Genomic DNA, 20,038 nt, shown 5'->3' with positions numbered 1-20,038 from the left:
GATCCTTGATTGTGAATTCACCTGGAAACTATATCTACTGGCAGCACCATGGATGTGATCGTTAGTCTAGGATGAATCTTAATTTGAAAATCTTTTACTAGAGAGGCTGGAGATGAGAAAGTTTTGTTTTTGAATCTAATAAGTTCTGGGTTCTCTATATTCCTGCTGTATTCTGCTTACAAACTAGCCAGTTCTCTTCAAGTTTCTTTCTTGTTAGTGCCTCATCAAATGTAGCTAAAGCAACCAGCTTGTGTTTTCAGTGTTTTGCCATAAAATCTCCTCTTCTAACTCTAAGGGTTCATTAGATGTATTTTCTACCTTCCAGATTGTTATTGTTTAGCCAAATGCTTACCACTATAACTACAAGTTGCTATTATTCCTGACTTTTATATCAGCTTCCTTTCTGCCCACTATCTGCTCCAAAGCCAATGTCATATATTTCAGAGTTTCTGTTGTTGTTTGGTTATTTTTATAACACCACCTCACTATTTAAAGTGATTTAAAATGATGAAATCACTGAGGCAAATAATGTAAAAAGGCGAAAATAAGAGGGCACAGATCCAAGCCCTGGAGAACTCTAATGTTAAGTATTTAATAGAAGAAAAGAAGAATGGAGCCTGAGAAAGAGTGGACGGAGAGAGATGGTAAAACCAAGGAGCAAAACCAAGGGGAGTGTTTTTATTTTTTATCTTGAGCAAGTAATTTATTTTCAGAACCCCCAGTGCAAACATAATACACTGATAATGAAGCAAAATTATCTAAGTTCATTGTAAACATGGTTCAATCAAGTTTGGCTTCAATCAAAATGGATTTCAGGTCTGTATTTTTTTTTTTTTTACTGGAGTTTAGTCTCTTGGGGGAGTGGTTTTTTGTTTGTTTGTTTGGGGGAGGGGGGGAGTGTTTTTAAAAAGACCAAATGGTGAGTTTGTCAAATGCTACTGAGAGATCAGAGAAAGGGACGTGTCTTCCGGATTTGGCAATATGGAGAGTGATTGGTAACCCTGAGAACCATTTTAGTGGAGTGACAGTGCAAATACAAATTGACATGAAGTGAAGAGTTGGTGGAGGGTAAGAAAAGGTACACAGCAAATGTAGACAGTACTTTGGAGATGACTGGCTGTAAAGAAGAGCATAAAAATGTGATGGCAGGTGGAGAGGATGTGGGTTTAAGTCAGGGATATTTTTTTATAGGAAATATCAGTGCGTGTATATATGTTGATTGAAATGATCCAAAGAAAAAGACTGATAGTACAAGAAAAAGAGATTATGATAAATGAAGGAGGGTTTAAAAGTCAAGGAGGGATGAGATCCAGAGTACGTGTGGATGACTAGACTTTAATAGGAAGAAGGTGGTTGTCTCAGTTGTAACACGAGGAGACAAGGAGAAATGGGCATTAATTCAGAGACAGGAAACAGAACAATGATAGCTAACATTTCTCGGGTGCCTTAGACATCATGCCAAATATTTGCATGTGATACTTCACTTCTGTAAACTCTTTTTTTTTTTAATTCCCATTTTACAGATAAGAAAACAGAGGCTTAAAGAGGTTACATAATTTTCCTAAGTCTTACTAACTTATAAGTCACAGCTGAAATTTGAACCCAGTTAATCCAACCCTGAATCCACACTCTTGACTTCTGTTCCAAGTTAGTTCAGTTCATTTTTCCGATGAGGAATAGTCATTTTTTTAATGAGGCTAAACCAAGAATACACTATAAGCCAGAACCAGAACTGGTCTAGCCCAGATCTCTGTATGCTCCATTCTTGCATGAGCAGGAGTGGGGAGAGAATACTGCAGGAAAGACTTTCCAGGGAAGGAAGGAGACCAGACTGATGGTAATACCAATCTGTTCCCCTGCATGTGCTGCATATTTTTCAAAGCATTTTTGATTCCTTCTCTCAGTGAGTAATGCATGGCTCAAACGGAGCTAAAGGTCTCTCAGTAGGAAGAAAAGGAGCTATGTTCCAGTAGTCATAAGGTACTTGAGATCTAGGGGATTTGAAATGGGACTCTTCCTATTTCATAGAGTAGCCCTTGGCACAGCCGATGGCTATTTCAAGCATAGTGTTAACATACACCTTTCTAGGGGCGATTCTCATTTCCTTGGGGCCAGTTAGTTCTTCTCTACCTTGCTCAGTGCCCGAAGCCCAGTTTTCAAATACCTGCTGTTGATCAGAAAGAAAACTGAAAGGCAGTATGTGGAGGACTGTCTCCAGTTTCATGGCACCACTTTAGAGTAAGGAGAGTCAGAAAATAGATTCATCATATTAACATATGCAAAGCTTGATGCCCATTCATCTAACAGATCCTGAGCCAGGACTGAGTTCCTGGTCCTGAGCTGGCTGGAGGGTTATAGAGCCACATGAAGCCCTTCTTCTGACCTTGAAGAATTCCCAAGCCAGCAGGCAAGCAGATCACCCTGAAAAGGTGTTTGTTGAAACTGGGTCCAGGGAGCTATGAGAGAAAGCAGCTCTAAGACAAGGAACCAGATCACGGTGGGCGGAGGGGGTTGGGGGTGGGGGGCGGCAAAGAATGTAAGCAGTGGTACAACTTGCTCCAGTTTGAGGTTATGATTTCGAGTTTGCTTCCACATACATGATTGTTATTCCATTTGAGTCACTTCTTCATATACTTTAGCTTTATTACCTTTTTTCCCTTGAGCCTTCCAGAGCCCATCAGAATGAGACTTGTCAGGTGTGTGAGGGTCCGAGGAATCCTCACAGCTGTGAGCAGCCTCTTCCAGGTCCAGCGTCTGGGCTCACAGCTGGCCTTGGCTGTCCTAAGCCCCTTATCCCGTCCAAGTACTGAAATGTCTCCCAAATCTGCTTTCCCGGCCTTAGACTCCAGGTTCTCCTTCCTTGTTCTTCACAAACTGAGGAGCCTCCGAGGAAGAGGTTGAGTCATTTCATTCACAGGCTTTATTAGCCAAGAGAGGGTAATTACTCCATCAAACAAAGCCTGTTTAGAAGGCAGCCTCAAGGTAGTGATTGTGGAATTTGGGTTTGTCAACCCTGAGGGTTCAGATCTAGCTGTTCTCTTGAGAAAGGGGAGCTGGAGGAGCAGGCGGGAGATCTCCACTGGTCCCAGGGAAGTGGCCTACATCTCCACCTGCACTCCAACAAGCAGAGTCCTATCACACCTCAGGGCGAGGGGAGCTGGGGAAGGTAGTGCAGCTGTGTGCCCGGGAAGGAGAGGAGATAGGCCTGGACTGGGGGTGGGGGGTGCGGGTAGGGGGGAAGCGGGGTGTACAGTGGGCTCAGCTGTAGCGTGGGGAGCTGACAGAGTAGACTGCTGGGCTCTGGTGACAACAATGACAGTGATAAGATCCCCCAATGTCTGGAGACCTAGCATATTCTAATTCAGCTTTGAGGTTAGGACGGCCAGGAGAGGCACTGTGTGTGTGTTAGTCGCTCAGTCGTGCCCGACTCTGTGCGACCCCATGGACTGCAGCCCACCAGGCTCCTCTGTCCATGAGATTTTCCAGGCAAGGATACTGGAGTGGGTTGCCATTTCCTTCTCCAGGGGATCTTCCCAACCCAGGGATCGAACCCGGGTCTCCTGCACTGCAGGCAGATTCTTTACCAACTGAGGTACAAGGGAAGCCCACTAGCCACTCACTAATTAAAGGAGCCCATGCATGTGGGTGGCAGGTGACTGGGAACCCCTCTGACCGGGACCGGAGCTGACTCTGGACTGGGAGGGGGCTCCCTGCTGGGGTCTCTAAACAATGCTGGAGCCATCTGATGGTCTCTCTTCAGCCTTTTTCAACCAGGGTGAGCACAGATGCACTAACAACACCCCCCCACACACCCTGAAAGTAATAAATTGACGTGTCTCCTATGCCTCTAGAATGTACCATCTAGATATACTCATGGTACTATCCTTGAGACAACTAAGGAAACAGTTACTCAAGCAGTTTTCTGTCTCTGTGGTTCAGTTGAGGAACCTCGCTGAGAAGTACTGCCTCGCTGAGAAGATGCAGACAGCATTTTTATATTTGAAGCAAATGCTCTGGGCTCTTTCCTCCCTCCCCCCAATCTCCTGCCCCATGAAAGGAAGCAAACTGATGTCAGAAGAAATTCCTTTCTAATAACAAAAACAAATGGGAGGTCTCGGGGGGATTGTTCGCATGGAGAGACAGTGGTCGTTTAAGAATGAGAAAATGGTGACTCCTGCTCAGAGTTCTGGTTAAGTACCAGCTAGAATTTTTCCAACATCATTTTGAATCAAGGGAGACAGGGAAATCGCTTTAGTAAAATCTCTGAGTGGGGAAAAATGTAAAGAAAACCAAATCCAACTAAGGCTGCTTTTCCCCAGGAAAGGCATTAGTCAGGCAGCCGCTGGAGCCAGCCGCCTCTCAAGAGCGTGTTTGTCAGTGTCACTACATGACTCTCCATGCTCTGGGTTTTAATTCTAGCCTCTAATCTCAGTTGCTTCTGTGATAAATTAATTGTAATGATAGAGGCCCCAGTTACGAGGTCTGCACCGTTTGCTTGTAATGTGAGCGACAGGTTTAGGGCCGGCTTTATTTAAGATGCTGGGGTAATTACATGGGAGTTAGCATATGCAGGCGGAGATATGATTCATTCTTCCAGCCGCAAGCATGACACAGCTGTTTGCGGGATAAAATAGGGGAACCGTGTTGTTACAAAATGTTCCCCTTATTATACCTCATTAAAAACAAGGCTGTGATAAGTCAGGGCTGGCAATGAAGAAAATCTATGGCCCCTCTGTAAAACCTGATAGGAGAGGGGCTCGGAGCTGCGCTGTGTTGTTTTATTTTTTATTTATTTTTATTTTTTTATTTTTTTGTCCTTTCTCTGACTCTTTTCTCCCTGGTATTCAGTAACTCACTGAATACTCAGGGAAAGAACAGTCTCTCAGACCCTCTTCCTTTCTTCTTATGAAAGAGGGTCTGCCCTTTCCCTTTCTTAGATAAAGCTGAGAATTTTCAGAAAGAGAGAGCATTCACTCAGAACAAAGGAACGGGGGGTCTTTGGGGTGACCTGTCCCAATTTTGTCCTCATCACCTTCAACAGGAGCCCACGGGCTGAGAGAGCGCCCAGAGCAGAGAGAGCTCAGAGCCTCCAGCGGGGAGCAGCACTTCAAAGTCAGAGACAATCACGGGCAGGAGACAGAGGATCCTTCCTTTTAAGAGACAGATGTGTGCTGTCTTCCCCCATCATCTTGCTTTTTAAAAATAACTTTAAAAATTGGGATGAATTTTGGCCTCATTTTCCTCCTTTTCTCTCTTTCGAAGGGAACTAGTGAGAGTTGAAACCAACCTGCAGATTAACACTGAACTACAGATCCAGGGCCAGATAAACTAGGCTGTTCTTGATCAAAATGAGTGGTTATGAAAGATAGGAGCCACAGCCTGGAGGGCGTAGATACCCAGGGCCATTTCAGAAGAGCTGTTTCATGAGCCACATCTGTGTCTGTTCAACAGTAAAGCTAACTTGGGAGGCCAGAGATCTTAGTGGTTAAGAGAATGGGCTGGGAAGCTAGATGGCAGGGTTCAAATCTTAACTCTATTTCATAGAAATGTTTATTTGTGTCAGGTAATATCTGTGAAACAGAAACAGACTCAGAGACACAGAGGACAGATTTGTGTTTACCAAGGGGGAGGCAGGGTTGGTGGAGGGAAGGACTGGGAGTTTGAGATACAAACTATTACTTGTAGAATGGATAAACATCAAGGTCCTACTGTATAGGACCAGGAACTATATTCAGTATCCTATAATAAACTGTAATAGTAAAGAATATGAAAAAGGGTGTATAAATGTATATCTGTATGTATATATAACTGAGTCACTTTGCTGTACAGAAAAATTAACACAACGTTGTAAATCTACTATACTTCAATAAAATGTAAATTTAAAAAAAATCTTAGTTCTACCACTTCCTAGCTGTGTGGCCTTGGGAAAATTGAGACAATATCTACATACTTCAGTGTCCCCAACCTATAAAATGAAATTGGTAATAATATTACCTACCTCTAGGGTTGTTGTGAGGTATAATAAATAAGATAGTATATGAAAAGAACTAAAACAATGGCTAAAAGACAGCAGGTACTTAATAAGTGCTATCTATTATTATAAGTAGCATAGTTAACAGCAGCAGACTGCTATGAACCAGGCTATGTGTTAGATTTGAAAGGACTTCTTTAAAATAAAATGTGGTTGCTGCAACAGAAGTAAAGACTTTAACCTGACCCTTCCTCAGAGTTTGGACTTGGAGACAAAGTTTCAAAATTTCAGTTAGAGACACAAGGAGGGAAATCTCTGGGCATTCTTTGTTGTTTGAAGTTTAAACCAAAAACCTGCTCACCTTGGTAAGAGGGGTTCCTTAGGCCTTTTAATTTTTACACTGTGATTTATAGTAAGAAACATGTTTTACAGTGTGACTCAGTACACACCCACCAACTGAAATAAAAGTTTCACAAAGGTAATATTTATCTGTCCTTCGTGCAATGAACTCTGCCATTTTCTATCTTACTGTATTCTACTGTATTTCATTTAAAAGTGCTGATCATCACTCTTAAGTCGATATCACCCTCCACTAACGGATCTCACTTTGCAAGTGATGGGTACTTGGTTAGTTTTCAATAAGTGAAGTATTCTGGAGGAGGGGGTAGAATATGGAAAGAACAAAGACAAGTGTGTGTGGTATATGCAGAGTACAGCGAGTTTTAAAATACTGCTAGAAGGATAAAAGTTGAAGCTGAAGAGATAGGGACAGATAATATAAAATTTTATAAATAATACAAGTAATAGGGTCAGAAAAGCATTAGATCCTAAGAGAAGAGATCATGCAGTTTCAAAGATAACTATAAAACACCATAAGAACAATTCTGAGAAGCTGTGAGAGTTCAGAGGCACATGAGATGGCTTTTAAGAATTCCTTGTTTTCCTCAGGATTCTGTTCTCCACATTGTTCATATATTCATTTATTCAGTGAATATGTATTGAGTTCCCACTATTGTCAGCACTCTCCCTTGGCTCTCCTCCATCTCCCTGGTTTCATCCACATGGGCATGACTTGGATTTTCAACTGCCTATTAGGTATTTTCCAGCATATAAAAAGAAGTCTTTTTTCTCAAAGCCTCAGTTAAAGTCTTAGTGTATGGCTTTGACTTGTGCCCATTTTTGAACCAATTACTGTGGCTAGAGTTCTGATTGTCTTATGTCTGGGTCAAATCCATTAACCTGGAGTGAGGAGTAGAATCTGCTTCATCAGAATCTCATAGACCAAGGATGAGGAAAAGGGTGATCTTAAATACCCTACTTTGTTGCACAGTTCCAAGTCTTCACGCATACTATTTCCACTACCAGGCAAGTGGTCTCTCATTATTTTGTCTAACTAAAGAGTTATTATTTGTCCTTAGACACCCTGCTCAGTAATTATCACCATTGTGAAAGCTGGTCTGCTAGAGTGAGCTAATCACTTTCTTTTCTGTATTCTTTTATACTTTAATAAGTCTGTCATTGAATTTATCAACTCATAATTGTCTGTTTCAGGGTCATCTCTCCCACTGTACTGTGAATTACTTCAGTACAGGAACTGTCTTAAACATTTTTATATTCTCAACCCTCAGCTTGAACATACTAGTACTCAACAAATGTTTATTAAACTAAATTGTTTTTCATAAGACTAGTTAGGCAGCAAAATGCAACATCAACTAGAAAGGCAAATATTGGATATTTTTTTAGGGATAGTTAAAGACAAATAATGAAGGATCAAAGAAGAAATCAAAAGGGAAATTAAACATTGAGGTGAATGAAAATGATAACATCACATCAACACTTATGGGCTCCAGCTAAAGCAGTGCTCAGAGGGAAGTTTATAGCTATAAACACCTATATTTAAAAAGAAGAAATATCTCAATTCAATAACCCAATCTTTCAACTTAGGAAACTAGAAAAATAAGAGTAAACTAAGAAAGTCTGAAAACTCAAAGTAAGGAGAAGGAAGGAAATAATAAAGACTAGAGGGCTTCCCTGGTGGCTCAGCCAGTAAACAATCTGCCTGCAAAGCAGGAGACCCAGGTTTGATCCCAGGGTGGGGAAGATCCTCTAAAAAGGAAATGGCAACCCACTCCAGTATTCTTGCCTAGAGAACTCCATGGACAGAGGAGACTGGCGGCTACAGTCCATGGGGTTGCAAAGAGTCAGACGTGACTGAGCAACTAACACTTTCACTCTAACAAAATAAATAAGTGAAATATAGCAATGAAAAACAAAAGAGAAAAAACAAAACCAAAAGCTGGCTCTTTGGAAAGACCAACAAATGGAGAAATCTTTAGCTAGACTGAAGAAAGACAGAATATCAAATTGCCAAAATTAGGAACGAAAGAGAAGACATTACTACCAGTCTTACAGAAATAAAAAAGCATTATAAGGGAATACCATAAACAAGTGTGTGCCAAAAACTTAGGTAACTTAGAGAAAATGGACAAAATTCTGGAAAAAAATGTAAACTACCAGCAGTGATTCAAAAAGAAATAAAATCTGAATAGACCTATAACAAGTAAAGAAGGTGAATTAGTAACTTTGAAACTTCCCGCAAAGAAAAAACCATGCCCAGATGGCTTCACTGGTGAATTCAATCAAACTTTTAAAAAACAATTAATACTAATCCTTCATAAACTCTTACAAAACATAGAAGAGGAGAGAACCCTTCCCAAATTATTCTGTGAGGCCAATATTGCTCATACCAAAACCAGACAAATACACCACAAGAAAACAGAACTACAGATCCCTTATAAATATATGTGCAAAAATCCTCAAAAAATATTTAGCAAGCCAAATGCAGCAACATCTAAAAAGGATTATGCACCTTGACCAAATGAGATTTACCATAGGAATGCAAAGTTGGTTTAACAAATGAAAGAAATCAATGCAGTGCACCATAGTTACAAAATAGAGAGCAAAACCACATCTCAATAGATACCAAAAAAAAATGACAAAAAAAAAAAAAAAAAAAGACAAAATTCAGCAACCCTTCCTGATAAAAACTACTCAACAAACTAGGAATAGGAGGGAACTTCTTAAATGATAAAATACTGAATGCTTTCCTCCTAAGATCAGGAACAAGGCAAGAAGTACATTCTCATCACTGCTGTTCAATATTGAGGTTCTATATAGAGCAGTTAGACAAGAAAATGAAATAAAAGAAATCCAGATAGGAAAGAAAGGAGTGAACTGAAAATAAAAAGAATAACCCAGTGTTAAAATGGGCCAAGGATATAAATAGACATTTCTCTAAAGAAGATATGTGAATGTTCAATAAACACACAAAAAGATGCTCAGTGTCATTGGTTATCAGGGAAATGCAACACAAAACTCAGTGAGATTCTACTTCTTACCCACTAGGAAGATTATAATAAAAAAAGTCAGGTAATAACAAGTATTGATGAGGATTTGGAGAAATTGGAACACTAATAAACTCCTATTGGGGATATAAAATGTTGCAACCACTTTGGGAAAGAGTCCAGCAATTCCCCCCAAAAGTTAAATATATAGTTACCATTTGATCCAGCAGTTCTACTCCTAAATATTTAATCAAGAGAACTGAAAACATATGTCCACACAAAAACTTGTACAGTGATGTTCATAAAAGCATTATTCATAATAGCCAAAACATGGAAACAATCTAAATATCCATTACTGTGTGTGTGTGCACTCATTCGCGTCTAACTCTTTGCAACCCTATGAACTGCAGTCCACCAGGCTCTTCTGTTCATTGGATTCTCTAGGCAAGAATACTGGATGGAGTGGGTTGCCATTTCCTCTTCTAGGGGATCTTCCTGACCCAGGGATTAAACCCACTTCTCCTGCATCTTCTGCATTGGTAGACAGATTCTTTATCACTGAGCCACCAGGGAAGCCCATCCATCACCTGATGAATAGACAAACAAAATGTGATTTTTCCGTAGGCTAAATAGTATTCATCCATAAAAGCAATAAAATACCAAACATTTAAAGATGAGTTAGTATCAGTTCTTCTCAAAACTCCTCTCAAAAAGTGAAGAGGGGGGAGCACTCCCAAACTTATAAGAAGCCAGCACTGCCCTGATACCAAAGCCAGATAAGGACACAGCAAGAAAAGGAAACTATAGGCTTATATCCCTGATGAATATAGACCTAAAAATTCTCAACAAAATATTAGCAAACTGAATTCAACAGCACATTGAAAGAATCACACACCATGATCAAGTGAAATTTATCTCTGGAATGCAAGGATGGTTCAACATATGCAAATCAATAAATGTGATACACTGTATTAACAGAATAAAAAATAAAAATCATATGACCATCTCAATAGATGCAGAAAAAGCACTTGACAAAATACAACATCCTTTTATAAAAATTAAAAAAAAAACTGTTGAAAACTTTCTTATAGAGGGAATACTACTTAACCTAATAAAGGCCATATATGACAAACCCACAAATAACATCATACTCAAAAGTAAAAGCTTGAAATCTTTCCCTCTTTCAGGAATAAGAAAAAGGTGCCCATTCTCACCATTTCTATTCAATATAGTGTTGGAAGTCCTAGCCATAGCAATCAGATAAGGAAAAGAGCAGGAAAGGCATCCAAATTATAAAGGAAGAAGTAAAACTGTCTTTGTTTACTGATCATATTTTATATATAGATGCTGCCAAAAAAGAAACTACCAGAACTAATCAACATATTCAGAAACTTGCAGGATACAAAATCAACATACAGAAATCAATTATATTTCTATACACTAACACACTAGTAAAGTAATGCTCAAAATTCTCCAAGCCAGGCTTCAGCAATACATGAACCATGAAGTTCCAGATGTTCAAGCTGGTTTTAGAAAAGGCAGAGGAACCAGAGATCAAATTGCCAATATCTGCTGGATCATCGAAAAAGCAAGAGAGTTTCAGAAAAACATCTATTTTGCTTTAATGACTATGCCAAAGCCTTTGACTGTGTGGATCACAATAAACTGTGGAAAATTCTGAAGGAGATGGGAATACCAGACCACCTGACCTGCCTCTTGAGAAACCTGTATATATGTATGCAGACCTGTATGCAGACCAGAGGGCAACAGTTAGAGCTGGACATGGAACAACAGACTGGTTCCCAATAGGAAAAGGAGTATGTCAAGGCTGTATATTGTCACCCTGCTTATTTAACTTATATGCAGAGTACATCATGAGAAATTCTGGGCTGGAGGAAGCACAAGCTGAAATCAAGATTGCCAAGAGAAATATCAATAACCTCAGATGTGCAGATGACACCACCCTTATGGCAGAAAGTGAAGAAGAACTAAAGAGCCTCTTGATGAAAGTGAAAGAGGAGAGTGAAAACGTTGGCTTAAAGCTCAGCATTCAGGCCCCAGTCACTGAGCCGCCGCCGAGGACTCAGCAGCCTCCCCCTTGAGCCCCCTCGCTTCCCGACGCTCCGTCCCCCCTGCCCGCCTTCTCCCGCCGCCGCCTTCCGCAGGCCGTTTCCACCGAGGAAAAGGAATCGTATCGTATGTCCGCTATCCAGAACCTCCACTCTTTCGACCCCTTTGCTGATGCAAGTAAGGGTGATGATCTGCTTCCTGCTGGCACTGAGGATTATATCCATATAAGAATTCAACAGAGAAACGGCAGGAAGACCCTTACTACTGTCCAAGGGATCGCTGATGATTACGATAAAAAGAAACTAGTGAAGGCGTTTAAGAAGAAATTTGCCTGCAATGGTACTGTAATTGAGCATCCAGAATATGGAGAAATAATTCAGCTACAGGGTGACCAGCGCAAGAACATATGCCAGTTCCTGGTAGAGATTGGACTGGCTAAGGACGACCAGCTGAAGGTTCATGGGTTTTAAGTGCTTTTGGCTCACTGAAGCTTAAGTGAGGATTTCCTTGCAATGAGTAGAATTTCCCTTCTGTCCCTTGTCACAAGTTTAAAAACCTCACAGCTTGTATAATGTAACCATTTGGGGTCTGCTTTTAACTTGGACTAGTGTAACTCCTTCATGCAATAAACTGAAAAGAGCAAAAAAAAAAAAAAAAGCTCAGCATTCAGAAAACTAAGATCGCGGCATCCGGTCCCATCACTTCATGGCAGATAGATGGGGAAACAGTGGCTGACTTTATTTTGCGGGGCTCCAAAATCACTGTAGATGGTGATTGCAGCCATGAAATTAAAAGACGCTTCCTCCTTGGAAGGAAAGTTATGACCAACCTAGACAGCATATTAAAAAGCAGACACATTACTTTGTCAACAAATGGTTTGTCTAGTCAAGGCTATGGTTTTTCCAGTAGTCATGTATGGATGTGAGAGTTGGACTATAAAGAAAGCTGAGCACCGAAGATTTGATGCTTTTGAAGTGTGGTGTTGGAGAAGACTCTTGAGAGTCCCATGGACTGCAAGGAGATCCAGCCAGTCCATCCTAAAGGAGATTAGTCCTGGGTGTTCATTGGAAGGACTGATACTGAAGTTGAAACGCCAATACTTTGGCCACCTGATGTGAAGAGCTGACTCATTTGAAAAGACCCTGATGCTGGGAAAGATTGAAGGCAGGAAGAGAAGGGGACAACAGAGGATGAGATGGTTGGATGGCATCACTGACTCAATGGACATGAGTTTGAGTAAACTCCAGGAGTTGGTGATGGACAGGGAGGCCTGGCATGCTGTGGTTCATGGGGCTGCAACGAGTTGGACACAACTGAGTGACTGAACTGAACTGAATACACTAACAAATATCTGAAAAATAAAGATAGCTGTGCCATTCACAGTAGCATCAATAACAATAAACTACATCAGAATAACCTTAACCACGGAGGTGAAAGATCTGTACACTGAAAGCTGTAAGACTTTGATGAAAGAAATTGAAGAAGACACAAATAAATAGAAAGACATTCCATGTTCATGGATCAGAAGAATTAATATTGTCAAAATGTCCATAAACCATCTATAGCTTCAGTGCAAATACTAATCAAATTGCAATGGCATTTTTCACAGAAATAGAATAATCCTAAAATTTGCATGGAATCACAAAATAATCCTGAGGAAAAACAACAAAGCTGGAGGCACCACAATTTCTGGTTTCAAATTGCACTATAGAGCTATAGTCATCAAAACAGCATGGTATTGGCATAAAAATAGACATGTAGAGCCATGGAACAGAACTAAGCGCCCAGAAATAAACCCTCACATACATTGTTGTTGTTCAGTTGCCAAGTCATGTCTGACTCTTGAAGACCCCTTGAACTGCAGCACCAGGCTCTTCTGTCTTCCACTGTCTCCCGGAGTTTGCTAAAATTCATGTCCATTGAGTTGATGATGCTATCTAACGATATCATCCTCTGCTTCCCTCTTCTCCTTTTGGCTTCAATCTTTCCCAGCATCAGGTTCTTTTCCAATGAGTTGGCTCTTTGCATCAGGTGGCCAAAGTATTGGAACTTTAGCATCAGTCCTTCCACTGAATATTCATGGTTGATTTCCTTTAGGATTGACTGGTTTGATCTCCTTGCTGTCCAAGGGACTCTCAAGAGTCTTCTCCAGCACCACAATTTGAAAGCACCAATTCTTTAGCACTCAGCATTCTTTAGGTCCAACTCCCGCATCTGTACATGACTATTGGAAAAACCATAGGCTTGACAATGTGGACCTTTGTCAGCAAAGCAGTGTCTTTGCTTTTTTAATACACTGCCTAAGTTTGTCACACTTGCCTTCCAAGGAGCAAGTGTCTTTTAACTTCATGGCTGCAGTCACCATCCACAGTGATTTTGAAGCCCAAGAAAACAAAATCTGTCACTGCTTCCACTTTTTCCCTTTACATTTGCCATGAAGTGATGGGACCAGAAGCCAGTATCTTAGTATTTTTTTTTTAATTAATTTATGGCTGTGCTGGATCTTCGTGGCTGTGTGGGCTTTTCTCTAGTCAGGGCAAGTGGGGGCTACTCTCCAGTTGCAGAGCACAGGCTCCAGGGCGCTCAGGCTTCAGCAGTTGCTGAGAGTGGGTTCAGTGGTTGCCGCTTCCAGGTTCTAGAGCACAGGCCCTGTAGCCATGGCCCAGCTGCTCCGAGGCCTGTGGGATCTTCCTGGGTCAGGGATCAAAACCACGTCTCCTACCCTAGCAGGCAGATTCTTTACCAGTGGGTCACCAGGGGAGCCCATGATCTTAGTATTTTAATGTTGAGTTTTAAGCCAGCTTTTTCACTATCCTCTTTTATCCACATACATAGCCAACTAAAAGTTGCAAGGGATCTTGGAATACTCATCAGAGAAAGGATAGTCTCGTCAATAAATGGTGCTGGGAAAACTAGATGATCACATACAGAAGGATGAAACTGGACCCCTATCTTACACCACTCACAAAAATTACCTCTAAATTGATTAAAGACATAAACATAAAACTCCGAGGAGAAAACATAGAGAAAAAGCTCCCTGACGTTGGTCTTGAAAATGACTTCTTGGATATGATAACAAAAGCACAAGCAACAAAAACAAAAATAAATAAGTGGAACTACACCAAACTAAAATGTTTCTGCACAGCAAAAGAAACAATCAATAAAATGTAAAGGCAACCTATGGAATAGGAGAAAATATTTGCAAATCATATATTAGATAAGGGGTTAATATTCAAAATTTATAAGGAAGTTACACAAGTCAATAGGAAAAAAAAAACTGATTAAAAATTGAGCAGAGGGGAATTTCCAGAGGTCCAGTGGTTGAGACTCTGTGCTTTCACTGTCGACGGCCCAGTTTCATTCCCTGGTCAGGGAAATAAGATCCCACAAGCCACACAGTGTGGTACACCAGGCCCCCCCAAAAAAGGAAAAAAAAATTGAGTAGAAGGTCTGAGTAGACATTTTTCCAAAGAAGACATATAAATGGCCAGTAAGTACATGAAAAGTTGCTCAGTATCACTAACCATCAGGGAAATGCAAATATAAACCACAAAGAGATACCACCTAATACCTTTTAATGGCTATCATCAAAAAAACGAGATAACAAATGCTGGTGAGGATGAGGAGAAAACGAAAACCTTGTGCCCTGTTGATGGAAATGCAAATTCATGCTGCTACTATAGAAAACAGTATGGAGGTTCCTCAAAAAATTAAAAATAGGACTTCCTGATGGTCCAGTGGTTAAATCCACCTTCCAATGCAGGGGACATGGGTTTGATCCCTGGTCGGGGAACTAGATCCCACATGTCATGGAGCAAGTAATCCCATACTCAGCAACAAAAGATTCCACATGCTGCAACTAAGACCCAGCACAACCGTGAGTGCTGAAGAATTGACATTTTCGAACTGTGGTGCTGGAGAAGACTCTTAAGAATCCCTTGGACAGCAAGGAGATCAAACCAGTCAATCCAAAAGGAAATCAACCCTGATATTCATTGGAAGGACTGATGCTGAAGTCCACTACTTTGGCTGCCTGATGCAAAGAGCCAGCTCATTGGAAAAGATCCTGATTCTGGGAGACATTAAAGGCAAAAGGCAGCAGAGGATGAGATGGTTAGATAGCATTGCTGACTCAATGGACATGAATTTGAGCAAACTTCAGGAGATAGTGGAGGACAGCCTGGAGTGCTGCAGTACATGGGGTCGCAGAGAGCTGGACACAGCAACTGAACAGCAAAAAAAATTCAACATATAATTAGCATATGATCCATCAGTCCCACTTCTGGGGATATATCCAAAGGAAATGAAGTCAGGATCTTGAAGGCTTATCGGTACTCCGATGTTCATTGCAGCTCTGTTACAATAGCCAAGACATGGAACAACCTAAGTGTCCATCAGTGGATGAATGGATAAAGAAAACGTGATGTATACATATACAAGTAGTATTACTTAGTTATTTAAAAAGAAGGAAATCCTGCCATTTGTGACAATATAGATGGACCTTGAGAACATTATGCTAAGTGAACTAAGTCAAACAGAAAAAGTATGATATCACTTATATGTGAATCTAAACAAGCCAAATTCATAGAAACAGAATAGAATGGTAGTTGCCAGAGGTTGGTGGTTGGGGGAAATGAAGAAATATTGGACGAAGGGTACAAACTTCCAGTAATAAGATGAATAAGATCTAATGTACAGTATACATTTATACTGTATTGTACAGTGTTATAATACTGTATATATAATACTGTATTATACACAATGTAATATAATTATAGCATTATAATTATTATGTATAATGTAATACAGTATTATACATAATACTGTATTGTATTATATTATAGTATTATAATACTGTGTATATAATACTGTATTATATTGTGATCATGTATTATAATGTGTGTGTGTGTGCTCAGTCATGTCCGACTTATCTCAACTTCATGGAGTTAGCCCATCAGGCTCCTCTGTCCATGGAATTTTTCAGGCATGAATACTGGAGCGGGTTGCCATTTCCTCTTCCAAGGAATCTTCCCAACCAGGGATCAAACCCACAAATCCTGCATCTCCTGCGTTGACAGGCTGATTCTTTACCACTGAGCCACCTGGGAAGCCCATGTATTACAATACTGTATTATATATTGGAAAGTTTCTAAGGGAATAAATCTTAAATGTTGTCACCACAAAAATGAAATGGTAATTATGTGAGGTGATGGAGGTGTAAACTAACCCTACTGTAGTAATCATTTTGCAATACATGTGTAACAGATCAACACATTGTACAACTTAACTTGTACAGTGTTATATGTCTATTATATCTCAATAAAGCTGGGGAAAAACAGAAATGAAGTATTGATACATGCTATAGCATTGATGAAGTTGAATACATTATGCTAAGTAAAAGAAAACAGACACCAAAGGCCATGTGTTGTTTGATTCCATCTACGTGAATTGTCTAGAACAGACATCCATAGAAAGAGAAAGTGTATTATTAATAGTAGTCTCGTAGGACAGAGGATGAGATGGCTGGATGGCATCACCGACTCAATGGGCATGAGTTTGAGTAAACTCCGAGAGTTGGTGATGGACAGGGAGGCCTGGCATGCTGTGATTCATGGGGTCGCAAAGAGTCGGACACGACTGAGCAACTGAACTGAACTGAGGACTAGAGAAATAGGAGGATGGGGGGGGCGGGTCACAGCTTAAAGGTATGGAATTTGAGGGGTGATGATAATGTTCTAAAATTCACAACTCTCTGAATATACCCAAAGCATTGACTTTTATACTTTTAATGGATCTATTGTATAGCATATAAATTGTATCTCAATAAAGTTGTGTTTAAAAAAAAGATATCATGAAGACTTGAACTAAAACAGTAATAGGATAGAAAAGAGGAGTACTCTGATGAGCTACCTGCCCTACACTGGAACTCTCTTCAACTGTTGCAAAAAGAGATTCCCAGCTCTTCCTGAGCCCCAGACTATTAGTACCTGTAAGTGATGCTGTAGTACAGGAGGGGTCTTCTCCCGGAGCTTTGCTTCTTTGCTTCTCTGTTGGTTGGGCATACAGAAGACCTCAAAGCTGTCTTCCATTCTGTCCGTCAGATCTTACAGGCTCACTCTGGCAACACACCCTTCTGCTCTGGCTTGAATGCTCTGTAGGACACAGGACAGAAACCCAAGCTTTTCCATCCTCAAGGAAAGATCAGTCACCATTCTCCTTCTAGGAGTTGAGAGCTGCACTAAGATGACAGCCTCATATGGTGACTGAACACCTGAAATGTGCCCAGTGTGCTAGGGAACTAAATTTTAAATTTTATTTAGTTTTAATTCAAATCTAAAAACTGAAAGAAAAAAAAAAAAGAAAAGGGGATAAGCTAAAGAGACATTACAGAACTGGGGAATCTATTGGGCTTACTAAAATTTCTTTTATGGAGAAGTGAGATTCATGATAAATTCAGGATAAAATTTCTAAGTTAGGTGGCTGGGAGTAATGGGTAACACCATTAACAGGAACGGGAAATAAAAAAGAGAGTAAGTTTGGGACGCAAGATAAATATTTTTAGGCTTGCACAGTACCTGTCCTAGAACAGATGATCATTAAATATCTGTTGAATTCAACAGTGCTAGGCTCTAAGTATATGACAAGATGATGTCAAAGATTGATTTCCAAGAATATATTGTCTAATGGGAATTCAGACAACTTGAAAAGTACTTACAACAAAACATGGCAAGTGCTTTGATGGAGCTGGTACAGGTTGCTTTGGCAGCATAAAGTTAGGGGAACCTAACCTAGTCTGGAGAGCAAGAGACCTGAATGATGAGTTCAGTAGGCAAGAGGGGATTGGAGTAGCAACACATTTAGGTGGAAAAAACACAGTGAACTTTCTGAACTGAATAGATCTTGTACATCTTGGCCCAGAGGTGAGAGGGGAACAGAAAGTAAATCAGGATGGCTAGTGCTGTGAGATGGGCAGAGGTCCATTTTGTTCACCTCTGTGTCCCAGCATTTAGAATAGTGTCTGGAACATAAGAAGCACTCAATACATGTTCACGGAGAGAATGGATAAATGGGACAATGGCAAGAGATGATACTGAAGAGGCAAGCAAGGGTTGGTCACGTGGGGCTTTTATAAGCCCTTTTAAGAAGCTTGGACTGAATCCTAAAGACAATGGGAAGCAATTGAAGGAAGAGTTGTAAGTGGGGCAGAAATATGGAATTGTGTTTTAGTAGGAGCAGTATGACTGTAGGGTGGAGAATAAAACGTAGCTCTGGGAAAAACTGAATGACAAGGTGAACAAAGGGACCATCCACTGAGATGGAAAGACCAATGTAAAAGGAAGAGGGAGTGAGTTCAGCTTTGGACATATTGAATTTTAGGTGCTTGTGGGAAATCCTGGCGAAGTTAGGGGTACAGGCATTTTTACCAGGTGGAACTCAGAAGAGGGCTCCAGGGTGGTGATACAGTCACTAACATTTGTTATTGTTGTTTAGTCACTAAGCTGTGGCCAACTCTTGAGACTGTAGCCCACTAGGCTCCTCTGTCCATGGGATTTCCCAGGCAAGAAAACTGAACTGGGTTGCCATTTCCTTCTCCAGGGGATCCTCCCAACCCAGGGATTGAATCCAAGTCTTCTGCATTGGCAGGCAGATTCTTTAACACTGAGACCCCAGGGAGGCCCCACTAACATTTATACAGTCACTAAAGCTGTGGAAGTAAATGAGCTATCCTTGGAATAGGGATGTCTAGGCAGAGAATGAATGAATGAAATGTATAACCTGCTCTGATTAGTTTTGGTTAAAACCCTGCAGGATGAGGAGTGCTGCAGAAAGAGAGAGAAAGAAAGAAAGTGAAGTCACTCAGTCCTGCTCAACTCTTTGCGACTCCACAAACGTAGCCTGCCAGGCTCCTCCATCCATGGGATTTTCCAGGCAAGAATACTGGAGTGGGTTGCCATTTCCTTCTCCAGGGGATCTTCCCAACCCAAGGATCGAACCGGAGTCTCCCGCACTGCAGGCAGACTCTTTACCGTCTGAGCCACTAGGGAAGCCCCCAAGGAAGCAGAAAGAAGGGAAGGCTTAAATTATGATCCAGTGCTCCCTCCCAGCCCCAAGGTGCAGGGCTGGGTGTGAGGGAAGAAAGCTCTGTGCCCTGGAGGAGGCAAAGGAGACTTGCCACATCACCCTTGCCCTTTGCCACCTTGCAGGTAACAGGGCTTTCTAGTCCACTGTGGTGCTGCTGTATATTAGGTTTTTGTGATGTGGCCTATGGTCCAGAGTGAAGCTTTTTTTGTTTGGCTGCATCAGGTCTTAGATGAGGCACTCAGCATCTCTGTTGCATCATGTGCAGCATCTCTTTCGCTGCAGCTCAAAAACTCTCTAGTTGTGGCTCGCAGGCTTAGTTGCCCCGCCACGTGTGGGATCTCAGTTCCCCAAACAGGACTGGAACCTGTGTCCCCTGCACTGCAAGGCAGATTCTTTACCACTGGACCAACCACCAGGGAAGTCCCCAGAGCCCAGCTTTTACCCTAACTTGTCCTTTCCCCCCAACAATGAAATAGCCTAGTTCACCTAGCAAGTTGCTCAACTAAAACTTAAGCATGTTTACCTGGGGATGCTGAGAACAGGGAACTTCTGGGACAGACAGTTACAACAA

At 41.1% G+C, this 20,038-nt stretch overlaps 2 protein-coding genes across 8 annotated transcripts in view; both read left to right on the top strand.

The window, feature by feature from the left end:
• Positions 1–20,038, top strand: part of RNF220 (ring finger protein 220) — a 266,770-nt gene that overhangs the window by 84,936 nt on the left and 161,796 nt on the right. The gene's annotated exons all lie outside the window — the stretch shown is intronic.
• LOC122676529 (eukaryotic translation initiation factor 1-like) lies at positions 11,370–12,002 on the top strand. The gene has a single exon (XM_043875850.1). The coding sequence runs from the start codon at positions 11,514–11,516 to the stop codon at positions 11,853–11,855; it is 342 nt and encodes a 113-aa protein (XP_043731785.1). The 5' UTR covers positions 11,370–11,513; the 3' UTR covers positions 11,856–12,002.

The sequence above is a fragment of the Cervus elaphus genome, chromosome 20, assembly GCF_910594005.1.
Source record: "Cervus elaphus chromosome 20, mCerEla1.1, whole genome shotgun sequence".
In the NCBI taxonomy this organism is placed as follows: Eukaryota; Metazoa; Chordata; class Mammalia; order Artiodactyla; family Cervidae; genus Cervus; species Cervus elaphus.
The sequence above is the reverse complement of the archived record's forward strand: the minus strand, read 5'-3'. Positions and strand labels throughout refer to the sequence as shown.

Excerpts from the sequence above, each read along its gene's own strand:
- LOC122676529 (XM_043875850.1), top strand. The coding sequence starts at position 11,514 with ATGTCCGCTATCCAGAACCTCCACTCTTTCGACCCCTTTGCTGATGCA.